The sequence below is a fragment of the Coregonus clupeaformis genome, chromosome 29 (genome assembly GCF_020615455.1).
Source record: "Coregonus clupeaformis isolate EN_2021a chromosome 29, ASM2061545v1, whole genome shotgun sequence".
Lineage (NCBI taxonomy): Eukaryota > Metazoa > Chordata > Actinopteri > Salmoniformes > Salmonidae > Coregonus > Coregonus clupeaformis.
The window spans coordinates 61,246,279-61,268,849 of record NC_059220.1 but is presented as its reverse complement, the minus strand read 5'-3'; the positions used below and the strand labels follow the sequence as shown (position 1 = coordinate 61,268,849).

At 43.5% G+C, this 22,571-nt stretch overlaps 1 protein-coding gene across 1 annotated transcript in view; it reads right to left on the bottom strand.

The window, feature by feature from the left end:
* The window catches only part of LOC121579710 (solute carrier family 12 member 1), a 14,921-nt gene extending 40 nt beyond the window's left edge, over positions 1-14,881 (bottom strand). Inside the window, exons 1-14 of the mRNA XM_045208988.1 lie at positions 14,394-14,881; positions 10,522-10,659; positions 7,280-7,355; positions 5,548-5,643; positions 4,938-5,077; positions 4,679-4,789; positions 3,043-3,154; positions 2,650-2,777; positions 1,770-1,854; positions 1,494-1,657; positions 1,211-1,318; positions 775-898; positions 541-642; positions 205-360 (exon numbers count right to left, since the gene is read on the bottom strand). Coding sequence (XP_045064923.1) covers positions 205-360; positions 541-642; positions 775-898; positions 1,211-1,318; positions 1,494-1,657; positions 1,770-1,854; positions 2,650-2,777; positions 3,043-3,154; positions 4,679-4,789; positions 4,938-5,077; positions 5,548-5,643; positions 7,280-7,355; positions 10,522-10,659; positions 14,394-14,654 — 1,801 coding nt within the window. The 5' untranslated portion in view covers positions 14,655-14,881. The remainder of the gene's footprint in view (positions 1-204; positions 361-540; positions 643-774; positions 899-1,210; positions 1,319-1,493; positions 1,658-1,769; positions 1,855-2,649; positions 2,778-3,042; positions 3,155-4,678; positions 4,790-4,937; positions 5,078-5,547; positions 5,644-7,279; positions 7,356-10,521; positions 10,660-14,393) is intronic.
* Positions 14,882-22,571: the final 7,690 nt, after the last annotated feature.

Here is a 22,571-nt window from a genome sequence, read left to right as displayed (position 1 = left end):
TATGTAGGAGCTATGTACATCTTATGTCATCCCTATGTACTCATTCCTTTATCACAGTATTACTTTAGCCCAGCACCGGTATTCTCAAATCACCCTGCTTTTCTTCTCCAGTATGTAGGCCTCCATCCCATGTCATAATGTACACTGGTTCATACTGTATGTATTCTAATGTCAGCTTGATGCAAATCAATGTCTGTGTCTCACTTGGCTTCTTGACGGTGACGTAGATATAGAGGAAGATCTCGATTGCGTAGGTGAGGAGAGCAGCCCACCAGTTGATGACAAACATCACACCACAGCAGAGCACCGCTCCAAACAGAGACAGCCACATGTTGTAGTACCTGTATGCTGGCCTCCAGCCTACACAGGGGAGATATCACAGGAGACAACAGTGAGGGAGGGAGGGAGGGAGGGAGGGAGGAGGGAGGGAGGGAATGAGTGAGTGAGGGGATGAGTGAGTGAGGGAATGAGTGAGTGAGGGAATGAGTGAGGGAATGAGTGAGGGAATTAGTGACTGAGTGACTGAGTGACTGAGTGTACCTGGGGACTTAGCATATGAAGCGTGGAAGCAGGAGAAGTTAATGAGGGCGTACGATGCCAGAAAGAAGTTTGAGATGATGGGAGCGATGACATTCAGATCGCCTACACACAGGGAGAGAGAGACACACAACAGAGATGTTGTTTGTTTGTGACATTTCCAATATTAAACTCAGTGGCGACTGTGGTTTATCTTAAATGTCTTGCGTGTCCAGTGTGTGTAGTGACTTTACTCACCGATGATTATGAAGGCGACAGCGATGATGAAGGTGAGAACGTAGCCTCTGATTGGCTCGTTGTTCTTGCCGTGTCCCTTGGCGAAGAACTTCAATGCCGCGTAGATGTTGTCTTTACACAGAGCCTGAGAGGAGGAGGAAGAGGAAGAGGGGAGGGAGGGAATGAGAAGGGGAGGAGGAGCAGGAAGAGAAGGGTGGATGAAGAGGAGGAGGAGGAGGAAGAGGGGAGGAGGGAGGAGTGGGAGTTACCTGATTGTAACATAGTTTGACAATTGTTGTCATCTGGCTAGAAGAAACATGAAAAAGAGAATCACGGATTACAAGGTGGGGCTCTATTTCACTCATCATAGACCTCGTAATAGTACCTGGAACCCTCAGAGCTGATGAATGAGGACCAAGTGACCAGACAGGTGACAGACAGTAGTAGTGTGACTGACCTGGAAGACTTTGGGTGCGCTGACGAGGGAGGCGAGGGCGGAGGAGAGGGTGGCAGAGAAGGTTCCTGCTGTGATGAGAGGACCGAACCCTGACACCATGGTCATCACCTGGGGGAGGAGGAGACACAGGGGTCTGTTTAGTTTCACCGTACTGTGTGTGTGTATTGTTGCTGTGTGGTTATTTTGTTGTGCGTTGTAATGAGTGTTGCATTTTTGTGTTGTTGAACTGAATGTGTAACTGTGTTGTTGGATTGTTGTTACATTGTTGTTGTTGTTGTTGTACCTGGAAGTTGTTCATGGAGCCAAACTTGCAGCTGTTGACATCACAGGAGGAGAAGTCCCATCCCTGCTCACAGGCGGCGGCGTTGGTACCGTTACATAGCATGTCCATCCCTGCGGCAATGGTGTTGTTGATGTTTCCTGTTGCATCACGCACCACCGTTGCAGCTGACCAATTAGAAAACAGAACAGACACAACACTTAGGGAGGGTCGTGTGTGTGTGTGTGTGTGTGTGTGTGTGTGTGTGTGTGTGTGTGTGTGTGTGAGTGCAGTCCTTACAGACACAGAGGGCGACTCCCAGGTATGTGACTCCAGTGATGAGGATGGCCAGCAGGGTTCCTTTAGGGAGAGCAGCCTGGGGATCCTGCAGAAGAACCAGAGATAACACCATCATTAACAACAGCAGAAGTGATAGCTGGAGGAAACAGCTGTACGGATATAACGTGGTTTGGGTCTATGGGATCATTATTCTTTGCTGTTTAAAGTGAAGGTGTCTGTTCACAGACAATAAGGAGTAGTAAAGTATTTATTTATTTCTCTCTTTTTCACCATCCACCCTCTCTCTCTCTCTCTCTGTCTCTCAATTTCAATTCAATTCAATTCAATTTAAGGGCTTTATTGGCATGGGAAACGTGTTAACATTGCCAAAGCAAGTGAAGTAGATAGTAAACAAAAGTCTCTCTCTCTCTCTCTCTCTCTCTCTCTCTCTCTCTCTCTCTCTCTCTCTCTCTCTCTCTCTTTCGCCATCCACCTCTCTCTCGCTCCCCTTCACGCTCTCTTTCCTCTCCAGTGTTGGGAATGCTACTCTGAAAATATAATTTAGTTTACCAAGCTACCAATTACTTCACACAGGAAGAAGTTGAGCTACAGTAAAGCTACCCTAAAGAGAAATATACAGTAGTTTATAAAGCTACCCTAAAGAGAAATATACAGTAGTTTATAAAGCTACCCTAAAGAGAAATAAAGCTACTTTGAAAAAGCAGTTCACTACATCAAAACTGCTTTGTGAAAATGATTATATCTAAATCTGAAATATCATATAATACAAAGTTCAGAAACATGACTACAAGAACACATCACTCTGGAGTCGGATGTTAACAGTGAACTGAGATCTGTGTGGTCAGACAGAGGAAAATAGGGGGTCATTTGTGAAATAGACCTTCAGGTCTCCAGAGATGTTAGCGCCAGCCAGGATACCCGTGGCAGCAGGGAAGAAGATGGCGAACACAGAGAAGAACGTCTCTTCGTCTCGGAAGTCCGGCGGTAAGTTCTCCATAAATACTTTGACTGTGCGGGAGAGAGAGAAGAGAATAGATGTGAGTGAGAATGGTGACTATGTGTCAAACTGGTGATTCTGTCTGTGTGTGTCATTTGACAGAGTATAGAAAAGTACATTAGCTCCTCCTGACCATGTGACCTGAGCAGGACACACTCAGGGCTCTACTCATGAAACTAATATAGCTTGATTATAAATGTAATGTGAGCATTATAAAGGTTATGTATTTGATTAATTCCTCCATCAATGTGAAGGAAACCTCTGTTGTTGCCTCACCGTCATAGTTAAAGAATCCTTTGGACTTCTTGTCGGTGGAGGCTGGGATGACGGTTCCTACGAAGACGTTGGCGATGGCTATCAGGAGGATGATCAGCAAACCGACCTGGGCCTGAAGAGACAGGACATCAACAGGTTAGGCTGTGTTACAAAGCTTCCCTATGAAACTAGAGGACAGTTACAAGGTCACACCATTCCTCTCCAAGAGCTGAAGAGGAGAAACTGACTGTGATACGGACTGAACTCATACACATCTCAGCTACAGTCAATATCAGACATGGAATTGAAAGATGTCAAGTTGATATCAGTTGATGAATTTTCTGTTGGAAACATGGGGATTTGAACCATGTGTGGATCTGTCTCTAGTTGTACAGTGTAGCGTAGTGTTGAGTAGCATAATGTAGTGTGTATGTGTAGTGTATTATATAATGTGGCGTAGTATAGCGTAGCGTAGTGTTGAGTAGCATAATGTAGTGTGTATGTGTAGTGTAGTGTATTATATAATGTAGTATAATGTAGTGTAGCGTAGTGTATTATAATGTAGCTTAGTATAATGTAGTGTATTATATATTTTATCGTAGTATAATGTAGTGTAGCGTAGTATAATGTAGTGTAGTGTATTATATAATGTAGTGTATTGTAGTGTATTATAATGTAGCGTAGTGTATTATAATGTAGCGTAGTGTAGTGTAGTATAATGTAGTGTAGTCTAGTGTAGTATAATGTAGTGTAGCATAGTATAATGTAGTGTAGCGTAGTATAATGTAGTGTAGCGTAGCGTAGTGTATTATAATGTAGCATAGTATAATGTAGTGTAGCATAGTATAATGTAGCGTAGTATAATGTAGTGTAGTGTAGTGTAGTGTATTATAATGTAGCGTAGTGTAGCGGAGTATAATGTAGTGTAGCATAGTATAATGTAGTGTAGCGTAGTGTATTATAATGTAGCGTAGTGTATTATAATGGAGCGTAATGTATTATAAGGTAGCGTAGTGTAGCGTAGTATAATGTAGCGTAGTGTAGTTTATTATAATGTAACATAGTGTATTATAATGTAGCGTAGTATAATGTAGTGTAGCGTAGTATAATGTAGTGTAGCGTAGTAGAATGTAGTGTAGCGTAGTGTAGCGTAGTGTATTATAATGTAGAGTAGTGTATTATAATGTAGCATAGTATAATGTAGTGTAGCGTAGCGTAGTATAATGTAGCGTAGTATAATGTAGTGTAGTGTATTATAATGTAACATAGTGTATTATAATGTAGCGTAGTGTAGCGGAGTATAATGTAGTGTAGCATAGTATAATGTAGCGTAGTGTAGTGTATTATAATGTAGCGTAGTGTATTATAATGTAGCGTAGTGAATTATAAGTTAGGGTAGTGTACCGTATTATAATGTAGTGTAATGTAGTGTAGTGTATTGTAATGTAACGTAACGTAACGTAGTGTATTATAATGTAGCGTAGTGTAGTGTAGTATAATGTAGTGTAGCGTAGTAGAATGTAGTGTAGTGTAATGTAATGTAGTGAAGTGTAGTCTAGTGTAGTATAATGTAATGTAGCGTAGAGTAGTATAATGTAGTGTAGCGTAGTATAATGTAGTATAATGTAGTGTAGCATAGCGTAGTGTAGTATCTCACCTTGGCCTCCCACTCCATCCCGGCCACTGAGATCCCCAGTAGCAGTACCACCGAGATACAGCCGATGATCCTGATGTCATTCAGCTCATCTATCATGATGGCATCGTTCTCCTGTAGAGGAGAGGGAAGGAGAGAGGGGGAGAGAGAGATGCACAGGGAGAGGTAGAGAGAGAGGGGGAGAGGGAGAGAGGGACCACAGTCAGTGATCTGACACACACACACACACAAACACACAAACACACACACAGATGTTAATTACCTTGAGTAGGTCCACCACAGTCTCTGCGAAGCCCACCACGTACATCGCCACAGCAACAGCGTTAGCGAAGGCGAAGATGAGACCGATGGAACCGCCAAATTCTGGTCCCAGACTACGGGATATCAGGTAGTATGCCCCTCCTGGAAACCAATCAATCAGTCAGTCAATCAGTCAGTCAATCAGTCAGTCAATCAATCAGTCAATCAATCAGTCAATCAATCAATCAATCAATCAGTCAGTCAGTCAATCAATCAGTCATTGTTCATTCCTATACCTGTACATACAGTAGACACACAGAGCAGGAAGGGAGCGGGGCTAATAACATTTTGACCATTGCCTGGTCCTCCTTAGAAAAGGAGTGATGTCACAGTAGATAATTCATGATCACATTAGTAATCTATTGATTTCATGATTTCATGTCAGGTCAGAGTGTTTCATAAAACACTGTCTGTGTTAGAAGTTGACATCTGTGGGTGTGGCCTGTAACCTAGTGAAGTCATTGAGAACAAATGATATTTTACAGTAATGATCGTGCATCCTCCTGTAACCTCAGAGCTCTCCATGTTCTTTCTAACATTGTCTCATGTTGATGATGCGTTGGTTGACTCACCTCCTCGTACCACTCCATTGGTGCAGATAGCAGACATAGAGAGACCTGTGACGGTGGTCACCACACAGCTCAGAGCAATGACCACAATGCCCAGACCTAAAACACACAATACCAGTTCATCCAACTCACTCCTGCTCTGGCCAGTTACATTCTGTCTACATGTGATAGCCTACAATGTTTTGCAAAGTTTGAATTTCACACTGAAATGTCTTTATTTTCTTCTTAAAGAAGGTCCTCCAGCAATTTTGGAAATTTGACTGTTGAAAAGTGATATAAATACAGTAAAGTACACATACTAAAGGGTGAAAATATATGTTTTGAGCAAAATAGTGTTTTTTAGACACAACTGCAAATTTCAAGGAGTTGGTCTGATGGGGATTTGTGATGCCATCGGCCTCCTCCCTTGCTGGAGGAACAATACAGGAGCATTAGAGAACAGAGGAGGAAAGGCCAACCCCCACTTGTGCCATGTCATGATGATACCTGGACCACCTATTGAGATGTGCCTTTTGTTAAGTAAATCAGGTGATAAATGAGCTAAGTCGGAAACTGGAGTAGGACTTTAAGAACCTGAGTGTAATGGAGTGTAGAGTGTTATGTTTTAGTCACACTGTGCTGGTTCTGAAATAATCCACCACCTCCTCTTTCTAACACCTGACCACACCTCCTGTCCCCTCCAGTCACCTCTAACACCTTGAGAAACACAGTGAAGCCTTCGATGCGTCTCAAATGGTCTATTCTCAGGACTAATGGTGCTATAGGCCTGCAGGCTGTAAGTCCCAGCAGGCTGTTTACTCTGATATCTGTCATGGTCTCTATCTGCACTGCAGCCCGCTATCTGAAAGACATTAGTTATGCTCCATAAAGAGGGCCTCGACCCTGATACACACAAACAGACACGCACACACACACAGATGGACGCACATACACATACACACAAACACACAAACACACACACACACACATACACACACCTGGTACATTCAAACTACTTCCTTTGCTTTGACCTCAGAGTGAAGGACACTGGGAGCGCTGACTGGTTGACTGGCCCTCTTTTTGTGGTGTACATATTTTTGCATGTCTACACTCTCAGAAACAAAGAGTCCAACAAAGAATGTCCCTGTAGGGCAGTGGTATTCAAACTTTTTCAGCGGGGACCCAATTGTTTCCACCAGAATTTCTGGGGACCCCATTTTTCCCCCAATAATTTATTGCGACCCCACCCCACATCTAAAGACACAACCTTAAAATCTTCAATTCATTGCATTTTCATCTCTTATCAAAATGAAAAGAAACCAATAAATACATTTTCTCAATAAAAATAAAACGTTTGTATATTGTCCCATATACAGTAATAATCTGTACTCTTCATCTTTGTCTCTTTTATTTTGTTTACATTTTTGCGACCCCACTGCAGTTACCCCATCGCGACCCCGACTTTGACTACCACTGCTGTAGGGGAGTATTGGGGAACCCTCTGAATTGTTTCCCCATTTAAGATCAGGTAGAGCTATTTCTGGTTCCAAATGCCACCCTTTAATAGGTTCTATTTGGAACCCAGGTAATTTTTTGGAACCTGGTTCTATTTGGAAACCAAAAGGGTTCCATCTGACCTGAAAAGGGAGCCTATTTTCAGGGGGTTGTCCTACAGGGACAAATGGTGCTTCATAGCACTCTTCTTTTCTTAGAGTGTACGTGGTGTACTTATTTTATTACTCTGTGTTGTACTTACCCCAGCCGGCCTGTCCAAACACCCAGGACAGACGGATGAACAGCATCACACCCCAGATGTTCAACATACATCTCACCTGGAGAGGTGGAAAGACAAGAGGACAGAGAGGAGGAAAGAGGAGAGAGAGAGAGAGATGAGGAGAGAGAGAGAGGAGGAGAGAGAGAGGAGGAGAGAGAGAGAGGAGAGAGAGAGAGGAGGAGAGAGAGAGGAGGAGAGAGACAGGAGGAGAGACAGGAGGAGAGAGACAGGAGGAGAGAGAGAGGAGAGAGACAGGAGGAGAGAGTTGAAAGAGAGGAGGAGAGAGAGAGGAGAGGAGAGAGATAGGAGGTGAGAACGGAGGTTAGGTTAGGTAGAGACTGGGGTTAGGTCTGAATTACACACAGGGCAGGATTACAATCCAGTTGTCACAAAATACACTATCTGAATCTCTTTGTCCTTGTCTCTTCGCTTCCAGACATATCATAGTTAGGTTAGATAGAGACTGGGTTATGACACAGCCCTCACCAGGATCCCATTAGGACAGGCCAGTTCCCATAACCAACTGCCCTCACCAGGATCCCATTAGGACAGGCCAGTCCCCATAACCAACTGCCCTCACCAGGATCCCATTAGGACAGGCCAGTCCCCATAACCAACTGCCCTCACCAGGATCCCATTAGGACAGTCCCCATAACCAACTGCCCTCACCAGGATCCCATTAGGACAGGCCAGTCCCCATAACCAACTGCCCTCACCAGGATCCCATTAGGACAGGCCAGTCCCCATAACCAACAGCCCTCACCAGGATCCCATTAGGACAGGCCAGTCCCCATAACCAACTGCCCTCACCAGGATCCCATTAGGACAGGCCAGTCCCCATAACCAACTGCCCTCACCAGGATCCCATTAGGACAGGCCAGTCCCCATAACCAACTGCCCTCACCAGGATCCCATTAGGACAGGCCAGTCCCCATAACCAACTGCCCTCACCAGGATCCCATTAGGACAGGCCAGTCCCCATAACCAACTGCCCTCACCAGGATCCCATTAGGACAGGCCAGTCCCCATAACCAACTGCCCTCACCAGGATCCCATTAGGACAGGCCAGTTCCCATAACCAACTGCCCTCACCAGGATCCCATTAGGACAGGCCAGTCCCCATAACCAACTGCCCTCACCAGGATCCCATTAGGACAGGCCAGTCCCCATAACCAACTGCCCTCACCAGGATCCCATTTATATCCCATTTAGCCAGCCCCACAACCTGAATCCAGACAACTCCAACCACACATAGCATGATCCCATAACCCAACCCCACTCCCCCTTTAACCAGCTCTATAACCAATCCTCACTCCAGGCCCATACAGTGACCCATAACCAACTGCCCTCACCAGGACCCATTAGACACCCCTATAACCAACTGCCCTCACCTAATCCCATCTGTACTCCCCAGGACCCTCCTAGCCCTGCCCCCAATATACCCCATCTGTACTCCCCAGACCCCTCCTAACCCACTGCCCCCATTAACCCATCTGTACTCCCCAGAACCCCAGCCCTGCCCCAATATAACCCATCTCTACTCCCCAGGACCCTCCTAGCCCTGCCCCAATATAACCCATCTACTCCCCAGACCCTCACCCAGGACCCCACTCCCCAGACCCAGCCCTGCCCCAATATAACCCATCTGTACTCCCCAGGACCCTCCTAGCCCTGCCCCAATATAACCCATCTCTACTCCCCAGGACCCTCCTAACCCTGCCCCAATATAACCCATCTCCACTCCCCAGGACCCTCCTAACCCTGCCCCAATATAACCCATCTGTACTCCCCAGGACCCTCCTAGCCCTGCCCCAATATAACCCATCTGTACTCCCCAGGACCCCCCTAACCCTGCCCCAATATAACCAGTCTCTACTCTGCAGGACCCCCCTAACCCTTCCCCAATATAACCAGTCTCTACTCTGCAGGACCCCCCTAACCCTGCCCCAATATAACCCATCTGTACTCCCCAGGACCCTCCTAGCCCTGCCCCAATATAACCCATCTGTACTCCCCAGAACCCTCCTAACCCTGCCCCAATATAACCCATCTCTACTCCCCAGGACCCTCCTAACCCTGCCCCAATATAACCCATCTCTACTCCCCAGAACCCTCCTAATCCTGCCCCAATATAACCCATCTCTACTCCCCAGAACCCTCCTAATCCTGCCCCAATATAACCCATCTCTACTCCCCAGAACCCTCCTAATCCTGCCCCAATATAACCCATCTCTACTCCCCAGGAACCTCCTAGCCCTGCCCCAATATAACCCATCTCCACTCCCCAGGACCCTCCTAACCCTGTCCAATATAACCCATCTCTACTCCGCAGGACCCTCCTAGCCCTGCCCCAATATAACCTGTCTCTACTCCCCAGGACCCTCCTAACCCTGCCCCAATATAACCCATCTCTACTCCCCAGGACCCTCCTAACCCTGCCCCAATATAACCCATCTCTACTCCCCAGGACCCTCCTAGCCCTGCCCCAATATAACCCTTCTCTACTCCCCAGGACCCTCCAAGCCCTGCCCCAATATAACCCATCTGCACTCCCCAGGACCCTCCTAGCCCTGCCCCAATATAACCCATCTCTACTCCCCAGGACCCTCCTAACCCCTGCCCCAATATAACCCATCTCTACTCCCCAGGACCCTCCTAGCCCTGCCCCAATATAACCCATCTCTACTCCCCAGGACCCTCCTAACCCTGTCCAATATAACCCATCTCTACTCCGCAGGACCCTCCTAGCCCTGCCCCAATATAACCCATCTCCACTCCCCAGGACCCTCCTAGCCCTGCCCCAATATAACCCATCTCTACTCTGCAGGACCCCCCTAACCCTGCCCCAATATAACCCATCTCTACTCCCCAGGACCCTCCTAACCCTGCCCCAATGTAACCCATCTCTACTCTCCAGGACCCCCCTAACCCTGCCCCAATATAACCAGTCTCTACTCTGCAGGACTCTCCTAGCCCTGCCCCAATATAACCAGTCTCTACTCTGCAGGACCCTCCTAACCCTGCCCCAATATAACCCATCTGTACTCCCCAGGACCCTCCTAACCCTGCCCATAACCTAGCTCCACTCTCCAGGACCCTCCTAACCCTGCCCCATTATAACCCATCTCTATTCCCCAGGACCCTCCTAACCCTGCCCCAATACAATGCATCTCTATTCCCCAGGACCCTCCTAACCCTGCCCAATGTAACTGATCTCTACTAACCAGGACTCCCTTTATCCAGCCGAACCTCACGGCTCCTCCTTTGTTGTCCAGAGGAATGACAGACTCCACGTCGTCCGACGGCGTCCCGTCGCTCCCCTCGCCGTCCTCCATCGTGTTCGTCACCGAGATCCTTCCTTTCTAGAGAGAGAAAGAGTAGAGGAAAAGACTTGTCAGGGGTAAATATCACTCCAATCTACCTAGAGGAAGAGAGGTAGAGAAAGAATAAGGCTGGTAGAGGAAGAAGGAATGTGTTGAAATGGCCGTAGGTCATCTTATTCAACTTCAGAGGAAGTTTAGATTAGTTTTGTCTTTAGGGAATCAGAGAGAGTTGGCAGTGCAGTAACTTTATGTTAGAATTCTGGGCCTCCTGTTGGATAGGTAAGTCTATGAGGTCAGAACACTGTTGAAATGTTCTCTTTCTAAATCAATCAAACAAGAGACGCGTTGTTCTTGTTCATGAGTGTGAGAGAGAGAGAGGAGAGAGAGAGAGAGTCGTGCAGTTTGATTCTGATGAAGATGAATACATTATTATGCTGTGTGCTTGTCCTTGAAGACTGCACTCAGAGAGAGAGAGAGAGAGAGAGAGAGAGAGAGAGAGAGAGAGAGAGAGAGAGAGAGAACAGGACAGACCCAATTTAAACTTTTTGTAAGACAAATATTAAGTGTTTAAAGGACGTATGAGTACCAAACTCTGAAATGAGATGCTCCGATCTCTGTCTGGTGTAGGGCGTGGCGTGGCTGTCAGACAGGTATAACATACTGTCTGTCACCCAAAGGTGTAAAAAATCAATAAAACACTTTAGCCTGTCAGTATGTCAACCATTGTGTAGATCTATTCTTATCTCTGTCTTTGACGACTGTTCAGTCCCGGTGTTGGTAGGAGGTTTATAGGGTGTGAAATATGGTTGAACTGCGGTTAATGAAAGTGGCAGGAATGTTTCTAGTTAGATGAATGATTAAAGGACTATAAACTCAATTTATCTCTCTCTCCCCTCTCCTCTCTCTTTTCTCATTGTCTTATCTTCCTATCTGAGACTATAAAACATTTTCTTCTCTCCAGAGAGTTCATGTTGTTCTCTTTCGGTACACAGGAGGACTATAAATGGAATGAGTTGACCCATTCAAGGCCAACCCACTTGACACACCACGTCATTTCAACGTGGATAATTGGGTAATATTTGGTTGAGACGTTGATCAATGAGATTACAACCTATATTCACCCACTCAAAAAGAGAGCCAAAAGTTAGTTGAATTTCCAATGTGTTATCACTATGCTTTCAACCATCTAAATGTACAACCATATTCCAATGAAAAAACAATGTCTGATTTTTGGTTTAGTTGTCACCCAAATGTATATCACTGTGCTTTCAACCATTTAAAGGCACAGCAAAAGTTCAAATGGGAATACAATGTCAGATATTTTGTTTATTTATACAACAGATTAATGTGTTACTTATCACTGTCCTTCATCTAATAGCAGAACCAAATTACCTGGATTGCACTTGAGTTTTACATTAAAAGTACATGGTGCAATGATCAATGATTCTGGGCAGATTATTACCGCAATTCTGAAGATCTCCACAGACCTGCAATTACATTTTAGTCATTTAGCAGACGCTCTTATCCAGAGCGACTTACAGTTAGTGAATACATATATATTTTTTTTTATACTGGCCCCCCGTGGGAATCGAACCCACAACCCTGGCGTTGCAAACACCATGCTCTATCAACTGAGCTACATCCCTGCCAGCCATTCCCTCCCCTACCGCTGGGCCAATTGTGCGCCGCCCATGAGTCTCCCGGTCGCGGCCGGCTGCGACAGAGCCTGGATTCGAACCAGGATCTCTAGTGGCACAGTTGCTCATTTTAAGAGTGAATGTTCCATTAGTTTGGAAGAAAGCCTTAACTTTAGGCTATTTACTATATTACAAAAGTAATATTGAATTGTGTTTGGTTGACAAGGCAACCAAATATTAATATTTAAAGGAGATGTATTTACTGCTTGGATAGTTCCATCTGAGCAACTGACTTAATTCCATTCTTTAACTTTTATTTTTGGTTGAGTTGGAGACGTGGATCAAACATATCATTTGTAAACTTGTCGTCAAGTTAATAGGCTATTTATTGTATTTCAAAAGTGATTCTGAATTGTGTTTGGTTGTCAACGCAACCAAATATCAACATTTGAAGGAGATTTATCTTCTGCTTGGATTCATCCATCTGTGCCACTGATTTAAAGTCAAATGAAACTTTAAATCCACTTTAAATAAAGTTGAATTTGATTTAGTCCTATTGTTTAACGTAGATTTTTGATTGAGATGGAGACATTTATTTATCCAACAATTATTAATTTGAAAACAAACTGGAATTAAACCCATACTAAATCAGTGGCACAGATGGAACTATCCAAGCAGAAGATACATTTCCTTAAAGTGTTGATATTTGGTTGCGTTGACAACCAAACACAATTCAATATCACTAAATATAATTACATTTGAAATCATCCAGAGCTTGAAACCATATTGTCTATTTTTTGTTAAATCCTGGGTTGAATTGAAACAATAGCTATTGATGACTTTGCAAATGCTATATAGTCCTAAATAGCATCATTGATGACATATGATTATTTGCTCTGTTAAACCTACCCGTTGGAATGACTTCGATAGCAACAGTAAATCTATTTAGTTTTTAAGTGGAGATCGCTCAACAATCATTCTCACGTAATCACATTGGTAATAGTCAGTGACAAATATCATAGCTAAGCAGGGCTTGGTAAAACCCTGGATGTGAGACCAAAGGGTAGCTGTAGATGAATCAGTTCTCCAGTAGGAGGTGCTGCCCAGCCTATAGTTTTTTTCTTCTTCTACTGATAGTGGATATAATGTTGAAGATCTGACCTTGTTTTAAAGGTACAAATTCAACATATTTTATACAAGGTTTGTCTATGTGGAAATTTGGTTTCCATGATGACACATAATCCTGTGGTTGAAATGTTACCCTCAAAACAGCGGTTGATGACTTTTTTCAAATCCAATGTATTTTCCACATAGATTCCACATCACAATACGTTGAGAAATTAAGTTGAAACAACATTGATTCAACCAGTTTGTGCCCAGTGGGAACTGACTTTCCCTTCTTTAGATCAGACATGACTGTTTCCCAATCACTGTTGTGACATGATATTAATCTGTGTCACACAGTCAGAGAGAGAAAGAGAAAGAGAGAGTGAGATAAACAGATCAACAGAGAAAAACAAAGCCATGAAAACAACATTGTAAATACAACCAATATTGATCTGTTTACTTATCTTCCCCTACTATTCGTACTACAACTATTTGCACATTGTTAAAAACACTGTACATAGCTGATAATATACCATTTGAAACGTCTTTATCCTTTTCAAACCTTTATCTGTGCAATGTTTACTGGACATCTTTTATTGTTTTTTTGTTGATGTTGTTTTTTGTTTCTTCTTACTTCTGTTTATTATTTATTTAACTTGTTTTGGCAATGTAAAAATGTTTCCCTTTCCAATAAAGCCCCTTTGAATTGAATTGAATTGAGAGACAGACAGGCCAATGTTGATGTCAAAACATGTTCTACATAAAAAATGAATGGCAATGAATGCGTTTCCATTTATTTAATTAGAATTTCAATGATCTTTCTGAATTGTCTAGATTAAAGGAGAGTTGATTCCAATTAAAATGCTGCTGACTTGGTGGAGACAGTTGTGTGATGTGTGTGCAGGGAAGGAAAAGAGATGTACGAGATATACAGATGTACAGAGACAGGTCTAAATCGGATGCAGGTGTTGTAGAGGTGTGAGTACAGGTGTGGGTGCAGGTGAGGAGGACTCCGACACACACACTGACCTTCTGGAAGACATCGTGGAGCTCCTGCAGAGACGGTCGGACCGCACGGTGACCGCTCACGCTCCCAGCGTTACGGTAGAAGTCGATGTTGGGCACGCGGTCCAGCGTGTCATGACCAAACGCACTGACCACGGACGGACGGGCGGCCCGGTGCTCTCCGTTACCATAGCCGTTACCGTTAGAGGTGGTACCACCGGAGAAAGACGTCTCCTCATAGATGGGGGGTTCGTCCCCGATCCTGTCATAGGCATCGTTCTCCATCAGACTGGCTGTAAATACAGGGTCCTCACACCTACTGGCTTATACAGGTCAAACACTACAGAAAAGGAATACTGAGGTCCTTCAGTCCTCTGGTCAGGACCTAGAGACTGTCTAAGTATCAGAAGCAATCGGCAGCTATAGGTTTAGAGTGCTGGTATTACTGACTAGTGTTGGTTCATCTGATTCTGTTTAGTTAAATCCTTGTGTAGGTCCAGAGCTGACCTATAGACCTGTCATATAGGCTGAGGTTGGCTCTGCCACCCTGGCTTTATATCCTCCTGGCCCGAATACTGGGCGCTGCCTGGGACTCAGTCATTGGCTGAACCAGCGTTCTACCAACCACTCTCAGGAACCAGTATGTCTCAGATGTCCTTGCTGCATCCTCGGGCCACAAAGCCTCTTACTAACCATTAACCAAGTAATAAATGCCTTTGATGATAAAGACCTGGAGCTCACACTGTGAAATCTAAGCAAGACTAAATATCTTATATTGAGTGATAATTCACTTAGAATTAGTGTTTTTTTGTACATTTTTACATTTCAGTCATTTAGCAGACGCTCTTATCCAGAGCGACTTGTACCAAGCTGTATTATCCAACGAGATTGTGATTATCTTATTTCAATATATTTTTGTAGATATTTTACCTTAACACAACTATTAATGTACAATATCTTGAATAGATTACTTGTAGTAAAGATGCACTATGCAGAAATCACTATGCCATTTTCTGGTTGCTTTCAATGAGAATGACAGATCTAAAACACACATTTCTATGTGAATTTGGTCAGGTCGCCCTAAAAGTTACATATTGCAGCTTTAATTCCATTTCCATAGATTAAAATAAGCTAAATGATCTGCCAATGACGCACGAAAAAAGAAGAAAAAAAAGGTTACGAGAATTGTCACTCAATATAACAAATGTAGGCTTTAGGTCACAAGGTGACCAGGAAAAAGTTTAAAGGTTAAAGTTTCTAATGATATGCCACAACACAACGACTAGGTTAGAGAGCAATGGCAATGTGACTCTTATGGTAGTTGGAGGTTATAATTGAGACGTGTGGAGAAAGAACTTCTGCCTTATTCTCGAATGATGTAAATTGACATTGATACACTACATAACCAAAAGTATGTGGACACCTGCTCGTCAAACAACTCATTCCAAAATCATAGGCATTAATATGGAGTTGGTCCCCCCTTTGCTGCTATAACAGCCTCCACTCTTCTGGGAAGGCTTTCCACTAGATGTTGGAACATTGCTGCGGGGGCTTGCTTTCTAATCAGCAACAAGAGCATTAGTGAGGTGGGGCACTGATGTTGGGCGATTAGACCTGGCTCGCAGTCGGCATTCCAATTCATCCCAAAGGTGTTTGATGGGGTTGAGGTCAGGGCTCTGTGCAGGCCAGTCAAGTTCTTCCACACCAATCTCAACAAACCATTTCTGTATGGACCTCGCTTTGTACACGGGGGCATTGTCATGCTGAAACAGAAAAGGGCCTTCCCCAAACTGTTGCCACAAAGTTGGAAGCACAGAATCGTCTAGAATGTCATTGTTCCTTCACTTGAACAAAGGGGCCTAGCCACAGACCATTATTCCTCCTCCACCAGACGATTTTTATGCGCTTCAGCCCTCGGTGGTCCCGCTCTCTGAGCTTGTGTGGCCTACCACTTCGCGGCTGAGCCGTTGTTGCTCCTAGACGTTTCCACTTCACAAGCGCTTACAGTTGACCGGGGGCAGAAATTTGCAGAAATTTGATGAACTGACTTGTTGGAAAGGTGGCATCCTATGACGATGCCACGTTGAATGTCACTGAGCTCTTCAGTAAGGCCATTCTACTGACAATGTTTGTCTATGGAGATTACATGGCTGTGTGCTCGATTTTATACACCTGTCAGCAACGGGTGTGGCTGAAATAGCCGAATCCACTCATTTGAAGGGGTGTCCACATACTTTTGTATATATAATGTACTCTTTCAGTGTATACATCTGCAGTCTTAGTGTCTGTAAAGCCTATTGTCTGTCTCAATCCCAGTATCTATTTACATGCTTAATAAAAATAAAAATAAATCACGAAAATGTACCGTTGGAGAGAGAGTTGTGGAGGTGGGAATGTTTGCAGGAAGGTTACACCGACTGAAACTGTGGGCAAATGAAATACAATTGTATTTGTCACATACGCCGAATACAATGGGTGTAGACTTTACCGTGAAATGCTTGCTTACGAGCCCTTCCCAACAATGCCTAGTTAAATCACAGTAATCATGTGTGCAGGGAGGAGTAACACGTATCTCTGATTAACTGTAATGGAGGTTGTCATACTGTACAGGTTGAGTGGTGCAGTAATAGGACAAAGTTGAGTTCGCCATGCACAGTCCATGTTAGGCTTAGTTCTTCATGCACAGTCCATGATTGGCTTAGTTCTTCATGCACAGTCCATGTTTGGCTTAGTTCTTCATGCGCAGTCCATGCTAGGTTTAGTTCTTCATGCACAGTCCATGTTTGGCTTAGTTCTTCATGCACAGTCCATGTTTGGCTTAGTTCTTCATGCACAGTCCATGTTTGGCTTAGTTCTTCATGCACAGTCCATGCTAGGTTTAGTTCTTCATTCACAGTCCATGTTTGGCTTAGTTTTTCATGCACAGTCCATCCAGAGTGGCAGAGCACTCTGGATGGACTGTTCCCCTCCTGTTCCCACTAGGAGGGGAACAGGTGGACAGGAACAGTAGGTATGAAACTAGATTGTTAAAGGTGTTAATATGGAAGTTAATATGAGACTTAAAGTGGGACTGACAGCATTTTAGCAACATGAAAGCTTATTAAATACTGTTCATATACACCCCCAGGAAGAATATGACACCTTTCTTTACATTTTCTGACAAGCGAGCACATAGAGTGCATTCGGAAATTATTCAGACCCCTTCACATTTTCCACATTTTGTTACATTACAGCCTTATTCAATACGTTTTTGTTCTCATCAATCTACACACATACCCCATAATGACAAAGCGGAAACAGGTTTGTTGAAATCTTTGCAAATGTACTGTATTAAAAATAAAAAACTGAAATACTTTATTTACATAAGTATTCAGACCATTTGCTATGAGACTCGAAATTGAGCTCGGGTGCGTCCTGTTTCCATTGATCATCCTTGAGATGGTATTGTGTGTAGATTGATGAGGGAAAACCCCCCAATTTAAACCATTTTAGAATAAGGCTGTAACGTAACAGAATGTTGAAAAAGTGAAGGTGTCTGAATACTTTCCGAATGCACTGTAGATATGGTCATTTTCATGTTTTCATACTTCATAGAATGTTTGGGAATGACGTAGATTAAGGTATTTGGGAAAATACCATAGCAATATAGAGTGGGGAAGCGGCAGTGCGTCTGGACAATTGATAGACATTGCAGTAAATCTAAATGAATAAAAAGTGTGTCTTGTCCAGGCCCAGACTCTACACAGACGGTGCGCCATAGCCAATCAGAGCTACAGTAGGCCTTTATGCAAATAAGGCAGACAGGCCTGCCTGCCATCATTCACTTTGAACTGGACACAGGCATTAGCAACAGCGCAACTTTGCATCATTAGAAAGCATTCGCAAAAGCTACAAAATACACCTTTATGGTTTTCTGCAAATATGTAAATACCATGAGAGTCCTCTTACATTTGGGAACTTTACAGTCCTATTGATCAAACAACCATGAACAGGTAGGCTATCTCTCCCTCAGTTGCCTATGCACAGCAACAACAACAAGAACAACAACTAATGTTAGCCAGAGAGAGATGAGCTAAAATCTAATGAGGGAACAGTAGATAAACCCTCTTAAACTTTTTCAGCTTGTAGTTGGCTGTCAAAATTGCACTGATAAACAATGGGGAATGCATGCTTCTGCCCCAACCAATGATTTATATATTCTATACACACTAGAGGGTATATTAAAACATTTTCCTTTGAAGCATAATTTTTTAAAAGTACTAATGTTATTGTCCCAACTACTACAAAAAATACTTAAATACATGTAATTTTGTCCTTGAAACATTTAAATGAAATACTGTAGAATTCCATTCATTCCTGTGAAGGAATGCTTTTCCAAGAGTGCCTATATGGGTTGTGACTAGATGGAATACAGCTATAGATGAGATTTACAGTGCATTCGGAAAGTATTCAGAACCCTTCCCTTTTTCCACATTTTGTTAAGTTACAGCCATATTCTAAAATGGATTCAAATAAAATAAATCCTCATCAATCTACAGACAATACCCCATAATGACAAAGCAAAAACTGGTTTATAGAAAAGTTTGCAAAAGTAATACAAATTAAAAACAGAAATACCTTATTTACATAAGTATTCAGACCATTTGCTATGAGACTCGAAATTGAGCTCAGGTGCATCCTGTTTCCATTGATCATCCTTGAGATGTTTCTACAACTTGATTGGAGTCCACCTGTGTTAAATTCAATTGATTGGACATGATTTGGAAAGACTCATCTGTCTATATAAGGTCCCACAGTTGACAGTGCACGTCAGAACAAAAACCAAGCCATGAGGTCGAAGGAATTGTCCGTAGAGCTCCGAGACAGGATTGTGTCGAGGCACAGATCTGGGAAAGGGTACCAAAAAAATTCTCCAGCATTGAAGGTCCCCAAGAACACATTGGCCTCCATCATTCTTAAATGGAAGTAGTTTGGAACCACCAACACTCTTCCTAGAGCTGGCCGCCTGGCCAAACTGAGCTATCGGGGGAGAAGGGCCTTGGTCAGGGAGAGTTCCTCTGTGGAGATGGGAGAACCTTCCAGAAGGACAACCATCTCTACAGCACTCCACCAATCAGGTCTTTATGGTAGAGTGGCCAGACGGAAGACACTCCTCAGTAAAAGGCACATGACAGCTCGCTTGGAGTTTGCCAAAAGGCACCTAAAGGACTCAGACCATGAAAAACAAGATTCTCTGGTCTGATGAAACCAAGATTGAACTCTTTGGCCTGAATGTCAAGCGTCACGTCTGGAGGAAACCTGGTACCATCCCTATGGTGAAGCATGGTGGTGGCAGCATCATGCTGTGGGGTTGTTTTTCAGCGGCAGGGACTGGGAGACTAGTCAGGATCGAGGGAAAGATGAATGGAGCAAAGTACAGAGAGATCCTTGATGAAAACCTGCTCAAGAGTGCTCAGGACGTCAGACTGGGGTGTAGGTTCACCTTCCAACAGGACAAAGACCCTAAGCACACAGCCAAGACAATGCAGGAGTGGCTTCGGGACAAGTCTCTGTGAATGTCCTTGAGTGGCCCATCCAGAGCCCAGACTTGAACCCGATCGAACATCTCTGGAGAGACCTGAAAATAACTGTGCAGCGACGCTCCGCATCCAACCTGACAGAGCTTGAGAGGATCTGAAGAGGAGAATGGGAGAAACTCCCTAAATAGAGGTGTGCCAAGCCTGTAGCGTCATACCCAAGAAGACTCGAGGCTGTAATTGCTGCCAAAGGTGCTTCAACATAGTACTGAGTAAAGGGTCTGAATACTTATGTAAATGTGATATTTTCTAAAAACCTGTTTTTGCTTTGTCATTATGGGGTATTGTGTATAGATTGATGAGGGGAAAAAACTATTTTATCAATTTTAGAATAAGGCTGTAACGTAACAAAATGTGAAAAAAGTCACGGGCTCTGAATACTTTCCGAATGCACTGTACAATTGAACTACCGTGAGAGTTGGACATTTTGAAGCCAGATGATGAGTCTGAGTTGTATTTTACTGTTAGTTTTACACAAAATAATTGTACATTTTCAGTTAATAAAATTGACGATTGTTTATTATCGATACTGATGATGGGTGTACTGTTGCTTGTATGCATTGTATGCGTGTGCTTACTGTGACTGTCACCCTGATATTGGCTACACTAGCCCAGCTACTTCCCACACAGTGGAGGCTGCTGAGGGGAGGACGGAGAAAATGGAATGGCATCAAACAAATGGAATGGCATCAAACACATGGAAACCATGTGATTGTTGTATTTGATACCCTTCCACCTATTCAACTCCAGCCATTACCACGAGCCCCTCCTCCCCAATTAAGGTGCCACCAACCTCCTGTGTTCCCACACATTTGCGGGACCACAGTGCTTGACAAACTGGAGCGAAGACATTGTGTCCCGGTGTTGTTGCCATTCATGCTTGCATCAAGGTGACATCTAGGGGTGGCAGGTAGCTTAGTGGGTAAGAGCGTTGTGCCAGTAACTGAAAGGTCGCTGGTTCTAATCCCCGACTAGGTGAAAAATCTGTCGATGTGCCCTTAAGCAAGGCACTTAACCCTAATTGCTCCTGTAAGTCGCTCTGGATAAGATAACGAGTAAACCATCATATGGTTAAAAGTCTATTTTCTGTCATCGCCAAGGGATTCTAGCTAGCTAGTTAACTAAACTAACCTAACTCTAGGTAGCTATCGCAATAGCATCAGCAATCCAGGGTTTATCACCTAAAAAAAAAGCTTAACACAAGTAATATGTCTTATTTCAAGATATTTTCAAGATATTTTACCTTAATATGACGATTAGGGTACAATATCTTGAGAAATATCTTGAAATTAGATAAATTACTTGTATTAAGCCTTTTTTTTGGATAAAGTAAGCAAAAATGATCTGCCAATTACGTAAGATAATTTAGCTTGGTATGAAAAAACATGAAAAAAACACATTTTAAGTGAATTATCACTTAAATAATATATTTTGGCTTGCTTAGATGTAACTTTCTGCTGTGCTGGAGAACAAACTGTCAGAGCTCCGTTCGAGACTATCCTATCAACAGGACCTGAAAAACTGTAATATCCTATGCTTCTCAGAGTCGTGACTGAACAAGGACATGGATAATAAATATACTGTACATATCTAGCTCAAGGGAGGAGGTGTGTGTCTCTTTGTTAACAACAGCTGGAGCGCGATCTCTAATATTAAGGAAGTCTCAAAGTTCTGCTCGCCTGAGTTAGAATACCTCATGATAAGATGTAGCCATACGACTGTATTTATTTTTTGTAGCTGTCTATTTACCATCACAAACTGATGATGACACTAAAACCGCACTCAACAAGCTGTATAGGGCCAAAAGCAAACAAGATTTTAATGCAGGAAAACTGAAATGCGTCTTACCTCATTTCTACAAATATGTCAACCGTGCAACTAGAGGCAGATTTTTATTTTTTTACAGGATTCATCCGATGGCGTTGAAGAGTTCACCACATCAGTCACTGGCTTCATTAATAAGTGCATCAACGACGTCATCCCCACAGTGACCGTACTCACTGCTCTGTGGACGTTGATTAAGGCAGCCCCCCACACCTCTCTGATTCATGAAATGCTTTGAAAGGCTCAAATCAACACCATCATCCCAGACACCCTGGACCCACACTACAGAGGGTAGTGCAAACTGCCCAGTCACTGGGGCCGAACTCCCTGACATCCAGGAACACTATACCAGACGGTGATGTGGGAAGGCCCTAAACATTGTCAAAGACTCCATCCACCCAAGTCATAGACTGTTCTCTCTGCTACCGCACGGCAAGCGGTACCGATGCATCAAGTCTGGAATCAACAGGACCCTGAACAGCTTCTACCCCCAAGCCATAAGACTGCCACATAGTTAGTTAAATAGTTAACCAAATAGCTACCCAGACTATCTGCATTGACCCTTTTTGCACTAACTCTTTTGACTCATCACATAGGCTGCTATTACTGTTTATTATCTGTCACTTTATTCCTAGTTATATGTACCTCACATCGACTCGGTACTGGTACCCCGTGTATATAGCGAAGTTATCGTTATTCAATGTGTATTTATTATTACTTTTATTATTGTGTGTTTTATTTTTCTATTATTTCTCTATTTTCTTTCTCTCTGCATTGTTGGGAAGGGCCCATAAGCATTTCA